We start from the raw sequence: 12395 nt of genomic DNA, 5'->3' as shown, positions 1-12395 counted from the left end.
TCCTCACAGCAAGGAGGTCTCGGTTCGAGTCCTGGCTTAGCCAGGATGATGCCTTTCTGTGTGGAGTTTGCATGTTCTCTCTGTGTCTGCGTGAGTTTTCTCCAGGTGCTCCGGATTGCAAAAACATGCAGTATAGGTGAATTGGAGAGGCTAAATGCGTGTGTGTGAGTCCTGACCCATGGGGAGGGTTGAGGAAAGACCTGGCAACCTACCCCGGAAAAAATCATTGCCCAAAAAATGTATGATCAGTCTCTCGTGTATAGCAAGCCCACATAACAGAGAGCCTAAGTCCCTCCCCTTCCGGTTGACCACCATGGGACCTTATTTCGGAAAAATATTGTGTAGTCAATGGCGAGAGACAACAAATATTTTGATCTCGTTTGAATTGTGGCCTGAATTACACATATGATGTTTGTCAATTTAAAAGATACATTTTAAAGTCAAGAAAGTCGCAGTTTGATGTAAAACTGTTGAGGTATAAGACTGTGAAAATACGTAATTACAAAGACTACAAACCCAAAAGGCGCACATGTGACGTCATACCTTTTCTCTCAATGAATGAAGCTAACTTTACTGAAGCTAACGTCTGTCATTTTTTCTATAGTCTTACGTTATAAGACTTAAGTTATAATCGTAACGCTACGCCGTCATGCCTGAGTGTTTTGTACCAGACTGCACACATACTGTACGTACATAGTGCGAGACGAGAGATGTAGTTCATTGAGCGATTTTCACATAAAACAAAATGTTACTCTTCTGTTTTATGACAAACTGCGACTTTCTTGACTTTCATAATTATCTTAAATTGACAAACATCATATGTGTAATTCAGGGCACAGTTCAGACGGAATAAAAAGATATGTTGTCTCTCGCCATTGACTATCATACATATTTTTTCCAAAATAAGGTCCCATGAGCCGGAAGCGGAGGGGAGGGACTTAGGCTCTCTATTAACAAGAGACGTTTACGACTGAAATGGTTAATAAATGAATGAAATTATTATTATTTCTTTATTATTTTATTTTTTTAAGAGTAATTTAATATTTTTAATTGAACAAAATCATGAAATAACTAAGCAAAATGCAGTGAAAGATATTTTAAAATAATATGGTTAAGGACGGAAAGAGGCGGTAACCCTGTGGCATTGCATCCGGTTTGACCTTCTAAACAAAGTCTTGCCTAGTAATTTGCATTTCTACTTCCTCATGATGACAGAGAGCAAAAACCTTGGTTGCTCATCCATCACGATATGCTGATCCAGATCTGTCTCTCCAGATTGTGCCACCCCAAAAAGGTTTTTGAATAATTCATATATAACTCTAGAAGGACTAGTATTACCCCCAATCCTGTATTAAATAGTCTGGTTTTGGGTTAACTTGACCCTTTGATTCTTATTGGTGTTTTTATACACTACTTAAATGGTATGTATTGTATTGTTACCGAGAAATTTTAAAACATCAGAAAAGCCATACAAATGGAGCTGCTTATGTGATGCTTGGTAAAAGCGTTTGAGGTCATATTGTGCAAGGAACCATGTAAAAATACGTTTTAATCGCCAATCTGCCCTAATCATAATTTCTGTGAAAAAGAATGAAAGTCTAGAAAAAAAGGTGTTTTATTGCCTCTAGTGTTCATTTCAACTGGAAACTGCATTGACTTGTGTATAACAATACATTTTTCTATTGAATAGTGAAGAAAACCTGACCTGATGAATTAAAAAATGTTCACCTGTTGTTTTAGGCACTGAAATTTCTTCTTCTTCTTTTCTTGTACTTGGTTCGAGCATTACTTCTTTGTTGTCTCTCTGGACTTGTCTCTCTTATGATCTATATCAGTGTATTGATCAGCACTTTACGTCAGCCCATTGACTACTCTCCATTCCACAACCTCATACAGATCTCCAATCTCTATTTGCCACAGTTGTGTAGTCTCTATTCAAGCGCCAATCACCAAAAGGACTTCTATTTCAATGAGAGTGCCCTTTTCTTTTCTCAATCTTTGTATCGAAGAGACAGGGCAGATAAGAGAAAACAAAAGAGACATTCTATTGTGGTGCCAAACGCAGTGCACTTCCAGCTCTCAGTTTGCAGAAGCTTTCGTCTGGAGACATATTGGGAGAGAAACATTGGCTTGAAGGTGAGCGTGAATGGCAATCATATAAGCTTTCCTTTTACCCCAGGACATGTTCTCACGTCCACCTCCTGCTGAACCGTTGAACCGGCACTATATCTCTGTGTCTTTGAAATGTGGTGTAGGGAAGATTCTTAATGCATCTTTAGGAAAAACAAAGGCAGGCATTTAGGGATGGAATACTGATGAAATGCCCATAGAAAAAATCATAATATGAGTTCTTTGAAGAATCTGAATTCCAAAACTATATATTTTATGTGTCATCCACGTAGTGTCTGTGAAACACACCATGTGTAGTCTTCTGTTCTTTCCTTTGATGATTTGTTTCACAGTTAATCATTTATGGTATCATATTTTCTATGCTCATTAGGGGTGTCTGATATATTGCATATATATCTGCAAATACATCTTGATATTCATATACTTACTGTGAAAATCTTTTACAATAAAAGGTTGTTTTTTTTTATATTAAAAAACAAAATCACGGTATGTTTTTAAATACTGAGGTTTTAATATTTTAATTTAAAAAGAACTGTTGACTCATTCCCAGAAATAGATTTTGACCTATTCTAACATAGTAACTGAATCAAGAGCTTCTATTAAAACATGTCTGAATGCATTCTTACTCATGATTTGCAAGATACAGCCTTCTTTGAAGGTGCATTAAAAGCCTAATTTTATATTGCCAGCAACAACATCATGAAGATATTGTGTATTTCCGATATGTCATCCAGCCCTACTCATATTTAAACATGATTCCTCACATTGTGGAGTTTATATAAAGCTAAAAAAAGGTTATTTTATACATAAGAAATAGCCCAATGCTGTGTGCACATTTAAACAACTTTAACTTACAGATGCTGAAAACACAGTTCAGTAGGGTGTGAATCTGTGTGCTTATCCTGTTTCTGTTGCAGTTTGATAATTGAATTTCAGACCAAACGAAATATTGAGAATTACTCCATTGCTATAGTTCAAAGTTTTTTTTGCTTTAAAAATAGTTATTTGTGAACCTGCAGAAATTACATAAAACTTTCAACAATCTAACCCTAATGATTGGTCAAGCTAAAATTTAAATATTCATTACATTGTGACAGCATCACAAAATAAACCGTGTGAACGTACACTGAGACTTCTTGTGGTGTCTCTGAGGCTAAGTGTGCATGCTAGAAGAGCGATTGACATTTTGACTAGTAGTTGATTATTTTCTTTCTTCCAGCTTTTTTGCACTTGGGAGGAAGCTTTGACTTTTGACATTCTGTTTTCATTGTACAATAATCTTATCTCAAAAGATCAAGAAAGAAACCGGGTTCCTCAAGATATGACACTCTTAATATATAAATGGCAAAATGTTGTAATGACTATATTCACATATTAATTTGTTCATTTATTGATTCTTTTATTGATCTCTGAGTGAGATCTTCAGATTGAAGAGTATCTAACAAAGCTCTGTTCGCTGTCTCTGTGGGACAGCATGAACAATGTAATTAAATTCATTAGTGGAGTGAAGCGGGAGGCTCCTCCAATCAGACTTTGTGATGTGGCTACAGAAACAATTCACCTCATGAAGGATGGGAAATGGATTTGTTATGGCAGAAGTCCCTGCAGGGGCAGAAGGACACTTGCTTGAAGAGAGAGTGGATATTTTGAGGACCGAACAAAACTGACAGGATGGAGAACTGCACAGATCTACACACAACACAGTTTGACAATTGACACAAGAACAGTACAGTAAAAGCTGCAGAGAACTGAATTCATGTTTTCATGAATTTTGGCAATTACAACTTAGTCAACATACAATTTTCAGGAGCACGTACGCCATGTTTGCTGAACACAGAGGAAATCAGAGAAGACCTCATGTGGTGTGTCCTTGTTCTGTTGGAAATGTGTTGCCTGGGGTTTTCTTTCTTGCTGCAGATGCATTGTTTGCCCAAAGTGTCAAAGCTTGTTGGTTGCATGACCAAGATTTTGGTATCCTGACACTGTTTTATGCTTATGGGTGTGCTGTTTGCTGTGGGATTTGAATGACAAGCAGTGTCTTAATGAATTAACATAATGAATAAAAACACAGCCGTATAACTGTTTGTGATATGATTGCTCCTCCACTGTTCTCTTTGTTTTGGTATGCGTGAAATAAGGTCAGTCACAATGTCGCAATGTCTAGAAGCTGCTCTATTTTGCACTCTCCGCCTAGATGAACCTTTATCAACATTTACCATTTGTGTGTTTGTATATATATATATCTTTTAGCATAAATAAATATAATAAATATATCTTTACTATAACTTATGCAAGCCACATCACTGATACACTATATGCCGACTCTTTTCTCCGATATAATAAATTCCCATCAATTATGATACAATATTATGTAATATTTTACTTTTTGCCTTAATTTTCTGTTTCCAGGTGGTGAAAATGATGATCATCGTAGTGGTGACCTTTGCCATCTGCTGGCTGCCATACCATATATATTTCCTGGCTGCGGGATGGAACAAGGAACTGCTTAGATCAAAGTTCATTCAGCAGATCTATCTGTCGGTCATGTGGCTTGCCATGAGCCCCACAATGTACAATCCCATTATTTACTGCTGCCTGAACAGCAGGTAAGACTCGAGTGCCACAACAACAAAATATTTAGGACAAAAATGTATTTTTGTCATAGCAGCATGAGTGTTGTTCCCACTTATAGTTGCATGAATAAGCCTTATCATGCAGTAATGGACACCCATGAGATGTTGCTTTTTTTGTGAATGAATAGTACTCCTAAATCAATGATTGAAATGAAAGTGTCATTAATAATCAGTCCAAGTGAAGGACGTGGACATGTAACAGGCTTCACTGAATTTCCTTTTTTAACAAAAACTCTGAAAACTCTGAAGTCCAATTCTTGACCCAAGATTGGTTCCACGTGGTACATGAATAATCTGTTAATAGAATTAATTAACATAGTATTTCTCCACACTGAACTTATTTCTCATTATTTTTCAAGGATATAAAATGAATAGGTGTATTTATACAGACATTTTAAAATGATAGTGTTCCAAAAATGACAATTCTGTCATTATTTCCACTTCGTCAGGTTGATTCAAACATATATGCTGAAATTTAAAGTCATATTTTGGAATGACATGTGGATGAGTAAATGATAAAAGAATTTTCATTTTTGGGTGCACTATTTGAACGCAGCGTAAATGAATTTAAGCGTCAATATTTGTTCTTCCTGTGCATAGATGACAGAAAATAAGATATGCACTGAATGTCATGACAACGACACAGAGATCATTAGAAACAACTTTAGAGCCACCTTTTTTTCCCAAGGTTTTAATTAAAGGAATGTTCCAGGTTCAATACAAGTTAGTCTGTATTGACATCATCCTTGATATGTCATCGATCACCACAGAAGAACATTTAGACTCATCCTTTAGTTTACAAAAACTAGCAAAAGTCATCTTTACAGCAATGCACTAACAATGGAAGTCACTCAGGCCAACGCATCTATTAAAATTAGCACGGTAAAAAAAAAAAAGTAAAGCAACAAAACATTATATATAAGATATGTTTACATAAATTTTTTCAACTCCTATCATGACCATTTAAACCCATTAAACCCAACCAGAAAACCCAGAAACCAGAAAACGACTAAGAAAAAATCACTCTCAGGTATTACATTGGTAACAAATTATATATGCCTAGAATTATTTGTGATATGTAATTTGAAATGAACATTTAAGAATTATTTAAGATGAAAGACATTTTGTTTGCCCGCTTGAACATGTACTGTGAAACGCACATCATTCCTTTCATTTCATGGCCATACAAAATCATTGGCATGAAATGTCTTTCTCAGGTTTATTTAAAAGCTTACTGTACCATACTGTGAGAGCATGTCTGTACATTTAAGCTTCCCATAAAATATAGCTAATGACCTTTATACAGCTCTGCAGCCTTTTTTTTTTTTTTTTTTTTTTTGAGCACTCTACCAGTTGTAGCCTGGCAACCGTTGCTATCCACCATTAACTTGGTCAGGCTGGGACAGCCATAGCATTGACTTTATGTAAATGCACCACAGATGGAAAACATGGCTAAAATGCAAGACTGGATGATAAATAATCCACATCTAATTTCTTCAGGTCCCATTTGGCTTAGTACCGGAGCATAACAATTTGCAACCGTACGCTATTCAATAAGCGGACAAATAGACATGACAGGATCATTATCAATCAATGAGCTGAATATTGTGGGGGAAATAACTGCTGTTTAATGTACCTGACAGTATTTGATTATGAAAAATATATGGCTAAGCTTGTTATGCTGGCAGTAGCCTCTGACACCTAACCTGTGATATTGGTTTTCTCTTTATCCTGTGCAGTCACTCGAACTTATTTTGATTGCTTTTAATGACTTTTGGTCATTTTCAAAGGTATTCAAAGCCTGTTTCCTCCTCAGAGTAAAAAAATAAAAAAGAAATTTGTGAGATAATGGGCCCTATCACACACCCGGCGCAATGCAGCACCAGGCGTGACGCAAGTGTTTGCTAGTTTCAGCCTGACGCAGTTATCATTTTCACGTCCTGCGCCACGTTGTTTAAATAGCAAATGCATTTGCGCCCATTTGTGCGCCCATGGGCGTGCTGGTCTGAAAACAAGGTGTGTTCAGGTGCATTGTTGGCGCATTGCTATTTTGAGGCAACTGAAATAGACTGCGCCGTTGACCAACTGAAACCTGGTCTAAAGTCAATGGCGCAGTATTTTTTTTGTTATTTAAAGAGCGCATTAGTGATGTGCGTCTACACTCTCAGAAAATAAAGTATATAATTGTAGCTTTAGGGGTACAATGGCTTGTCACTGGGGCTGTACCCTCAAGGGTACAATATTGTACCTTAACCTTTAAAAGAAACGGTACATATATGTACCTTTTAATCCTTTTTGACCCTCAGAAAGGTACATATATGTACCTTGAGGTCCAATAATAAGCCCTATGGGGTACGTTAGTGTAGATTGTACCTTGGGGGACAGAAATGGACTCCTACTGTACCCCTATTTCTGAGCCCTAAGTGCTCCTGTGCTGTGCGCTTTAGACTATGCGCTTAGATCGTTAAAATAGGGCCCAAAGTTTAACATAAGAAATAAAGTCACACTGTGAGATAAAAATTTGTAGTTGCAACACATGAAACTTAAGTTGGAATTGCAAGTGAGAGATAAAATCCTGCATAAATGTGCAATTAATATAGCCTTTTTGCCCATAGATTTGTTCAGTTTTTAATTCATGTTTTGTGTTTATTCTCGTCTTGGCTCAGGTTTCGGGCCGGCTTTAAACAGGTTTTCCGCTGGTGCCCGTTTGTGAGGGTTTCTGACTACGACGAGCTTGAGCTGCGGGCCATGCGGCATAAAGTAGCGCGCCAGAGCAGCATGTACACGCTCTCACGAATGGAGACCACCGTTGTCACTGTGTGTGACCCCTCAGAGCCAACCGCCCACCCAGGCCGGAGGAGCCTTCTCAACCACCAGCACAACGGCTGCTCCAACCCGGCCAAGAGCAGAGAAGTAACGTATATGCAAAGCGACCCGAAGGAGGAATTCTGTTGAGGTGGACTTTTGATGTAAGATTCACACTGAAGTATCAAGCACAGCCATTTTAACGAACCTCATTGCAAGGGATGATGAGAAGTCATATCTTAAATTAAATATGCTAATGTGTAACACACACACAACAGCATCCTCATATAGTATTTTTTCAAGAACTGTGTTTCATGGAACATGCCTGGTGTGCTTTGCCTTGAAAACTTTAGAGTCGCCCCCAGCACTCATCATCACAAAGACCAATATTGTCCAACATCTGAGGAGCACTTTGTCCATACCAGAAATTGTAGATAGAGGTTCCCCTTTGATGCCAGTCAGGTACTGTTTTCTTTCATCATGTGGTTAGCAAGGTTAGCATGCTACATGAATGCTAAAGGTCCGATTTGATTTCTCCCTGAAGCTGAACATTCAATTCTTGTTCAAATATCTCATGTCTGAAATGGTTTATCCTCAGCAGTGCGAGTAGGCGAGTTTCCAGCATAATAGCAACTTGGCTGAATTGTGAAGTAAAATTCTCTCTCATTTAATCTAAAACATTGGCTACACTTTATTTTAAGGTGACATAGTTACATTGTACTTACTCAACTAGTACTGAATAATATGAATTAACTACATGTACTTACTATAGAGTTAGGGTTTGCTTTAGGGTTAGTTGCTTGTAATTATGCATAATTAACTGTTATTACTATAGTGAGTACATGTAATGTGTTCTGTTACCAAAATCATTCATTTAACTGATAACCTGAGATGGTAAAACCAATTGTGCATCAATTGAAGATAGAGGCTGTTATTGGAATAGCATGCTACTTTTATTACTACTGCATGCAAACATATTTTCAGTTTGCATGTAATACCTGGATGAACTGCGCAGAGTGCACTGTGTGGGATACTCTATCCCAAAATGCAATGCGCATGACTTTTCATGACCTTTCATTTCAAAGAACCAGCGGTTTTCTTTGTTGTTACATTGCTTCATTGGTCTACTGATCAAATTTTTATGTTTCTTTGATAACTGGAAGCTACTTGCTGAATTAAACATACACAGAGCAATGTAGCACGCTGCTCTTTGAAATGTGTGCACAACATGCACATCCTATTTTTAAAATATATATGCAGCATACAGTGCTGCAGTAGATTTGGTCAACCAATGCTATATTTATTTGATCAAAAATACACTAAACCGTAATATTGTGAAATATTATTACAGTTTAAAATAACTGATGTAATTGTTCTATTTTAATATATTCAAAAACATTATTTATTCATGTGATGGCAAAACAGCCATTACTCCAGTCTTCAGTGTCACATGATCCTTCAGAAATCATTCGAATGGACAATTCACACTTTACGACAGATGGCAACAGACACTTCGTCAGGTTTTGTCTGATAAGTGTGTTACCCCTGACGGTGTCAGTTTACATCTGTCGGAGTTTGTTTTCGCCGATTGAACATACTGAATCTGGAATGTCTGGGAAATGAATTGGTGATTGTCTGCGTTGGTCAGCATTTGTCGGTGCAGTGTGAATTGGTCTTAATATGCTGATTTTGGTGCTCAAGAAACTATTATTTTTGTATAACAAATCTTACTGACAAAACTTTTGAAAGGGATTGTACATAATATACAGTTTTTTTATGATAGCAAATAGTATGCTGGCTGGAACGTAATTGAAATGCTTAAGTGAAATGAACTCTCATTTTATTCAAAATTCACTGATACTGTCTTAAAAAAGAAGCTAATTGTATATTATCCATTGACATGGCTGTACACCTACTGATAATCGGCTAAGCAGATATATGGTTAGTTAATCGGGTGATGCCAATAATCTCAAAATAGCTACATATTGGCCCTTAGTCGACCCGGCTGACTACGAATATTGCTAGTGTAGGCTGTTCCACTTGTGGTAACGTGATGATATATCGTGGCCACAAGATCATTTTGGCAAGGTAATGACATCCTCATGTTGTGGCCACACGATGTGAAGTCAAGGCCTCGAAATGTTGAGGGAACAACTTTTTTCTCGTGGCCACGAGTTTAATGTGTAAACAGTAGTATAGTGTCAACATAGCCAGGTTTTAGTTAACCTAAGTTAGGCAAGCCACAGAGACTGAAACTGTGATTTATCTAGTCTGTTAGATTTCATTGGTATTGCATCATTACTTGTAATAGTATAATCTTATCAATATCAACCATTGAGCAGCACAGACATGTGCAATAATAATAAAAAATAAGAATAATAAGAAATGTTTCTTGAGAACTAAATAAGCACATTTAAATGGTTTCTTAAAAATGTATGTAACACAAAACTGGAGTAATGGCTTTGCATGTATCAAGTAAAATTTCAAATTATTTCAAAAAGTTTTAATAATTTTAAGTCAAAATAAATTATTATTGTTGTCAGTTGTAATGTTGTTGCACCTCATTGTAGTCTTGTAAATAAATACATAAAAACCAGGTTAAAGATAAAAGGATTTGCTTAAAATGGAGGAAAGCATTTTCATACCTGGGTGGAAATGCCAGAGTCTTTCCTTGCCTGACCTCGGAGTGATGTAAGTGCCCCATTTAAATGGTTGTCTTATCTTGTCCTTAGGTTGTTTTTCAGGGTTTTTCATGATATGCTCCTAGCCTAGTCTATGCTCTTGCTTTGTCTTTTTATTTTATGCTGTGTTACAGGAATCTAGGACTCATATGTTAAAACATGTCATAATTCGACCAAAAATGAAAATTGTCATCATTCACTCACCCTTGTGTCACTCCAAATCTGAATTACTTTCTTATGCGCAAACACAGTTACCATTGACTTGCATGGACATAAAACAGACATTTCTCAAAGATCTTCTTTTATGTTCCAGAGACAAATAAAGTTTTTAACAACATGGGGTGGATAAATGGGGGCAGAATTGTCATTTTGGGTGTTCTCTCTTAATTATTATAGATTTTCATAGATCATACTCCCAGTGGAAGGTTCTCCAGCAGAGGATATATTTTCCTCAATGAAGGGAATTTTCCTCAATTTCTTTCATTTTACCCATTTAGAAGCAATTGCTCAGTAATCGACCACTAATAAACACAAGACAAGATCTATAGCTGGTCTAGCCTCAGGCATTGATCGGTCAAGCCCGAGGAGTGCTGGTCACAAACTAGAACTCTTTAGTTGTTCCTTGGAAAACATGTCTGGAGGCCTTGGTATGCTCACCCTCACTGCACCAAGAATTGCAAGTTTAATGGATTTTTTTCCAGGTGAGGAAAGCCAGCTGTGGCCCTTCAGATAAACATGACCTCTTCTGACTGTGTGCATGCGTGTGCTCTCAGACACATATGCATTAATGCATGCATGCTGCCTATATTCATCATAATATAGTGATTTTTTTAAATAGTTGTGTTTTTAAATGTTTGTGTTCTTATTGTGCATTTTTGTGACAATTTGTGTCATTGTCATGGTAAATGTATGTAGGCTATGTTAGATTAATGTGCGTTTGGCCATAATGAAAGTATGCCTAATATAAACTAATAAAATATTTTTTTATTTACAGGAAAAAGTATGTGAATACCCGTAAACAATGATGATAATAAAAAATAAAAAATAAATTCCTAAGCAGAAAATCATATTTGAATTATTTCTGAAGGACATGTGACACTGAAGACTGGAGTAATGATGCTGAAAATTCAGCTTTGCCAACACAGGAATAAATTACATTTTTAAAATATAGTACATTTTTAAAAACGTTATTTTAAATTGTAATCACATTTTACAATGTTACTGTTTTTACTCAATTTTTACTCAAATAAATGCAGCCTAAGTGAACCCCAAACTTTTAGTGTGCATTTCACTATTTATAAACTTTGAAGAATCATCTATTTAAAAAGTAATCAAGGTTTTATACCTTTATGAACATGGACTCAATAACTTATGTACATAATATGGGTTAATTAATCTCACATAGACAAAGAGACAATATCAAAGAACATAAACTTTGTCTTTTGATGTTCTTTGAACAAAGCACCTCGTATCAGCTCTTTCAAACACTTGCACATGTCCTTTAAGTGACTTTCCTTGACAGTTTTGAATCTTTTTTTTTTTCTTGCCTTTGTTTCAGTGTTAATTTTGTTGATGTTTAGTATATTGCATATCAGTTACCTCTCATTTGTGAATAGCCGCATCGCTGTTTTAGACGAGCCTTTAACCGATGTTCTTGTAAATAGGACAATTCACCTGCCTAGTGAATGTGCTGAGACCATTTGAAAGTATTAACCATGAATGTAAAACATCATGGACATATTTTGATAGTGTCGTACATTCCTAGTACCTCTAAACAATAACAACAAATGACTGATCACGCCATTATCAACTCCCAGCATTCTGAGTGAACCATGGAGAATGTGTCAAACGTGTCAAAGCATGTCCTTATTGCCTTATCAGTGTGTTTCTAAAATTCATAAGTGTTTTGTATGTTAAAAAAATGCTCCTAATGTCCTTAATGGAATGCATTCAGCAACAACTGTATGTCATAGTATTTGCCATGTCTTTTGGTGATTCCATAGTATACAGACACATTTTTTATTTTTATTTTTTTTCACAAATATGCCTAATTGTGCTGTACATTAATGATCTGTTTGAGGTCTGACAAGAGGTCTGAGGTCTGACATTGCGGCTTTACGTGAGCCGTTCCTAATAATAATTTAAC

General features: G+C 36.4%; 1 protein-coding gene across 1 annotated transcript in view; it reads left to right on the top strand.

Annotated features, from left to right (window-relative positions):
• Positions 1-9897, top strand: part of tacr3a (tachykinin receptor 3a) — a 33052-nt gene extending 23155 nt beyond the window's left edge. The window contains exons 4-5 of the mRNA XM_082164903.1: positions 4540-4736; positions 7430-9897. Coding sequence (XP_082021029.1) covers positions 4540-4736; positions 7430-7718 — 486 coding nt within the window. The 3' untranslated portion in view covers positions 7719-9897. The remainder of the gene's footprint in view (positions 1-4539; positions 4737-7429) is intronic.
• Positions 9898-12395: the final 2498 nt, after the last annotated feature.

This window comes from Leuciscus leuciscus (assembly GCF_965113295.1).
Source record: "Leuciscus leuciscus genome assembly, chromosome: 3".
Taxonomy (NCBI): Eukaryota; Metazoa; Chordata; class Actinopteri; order Cypriniformes; family Leuciscidae; genus Leuciscus; species Leuciscus leuciscus.
The sequence above is the reverse complement of the archived record's forward strand: the minus strand, read 5'-3'. Positions and strand labels throughout refer to the sequence as shown.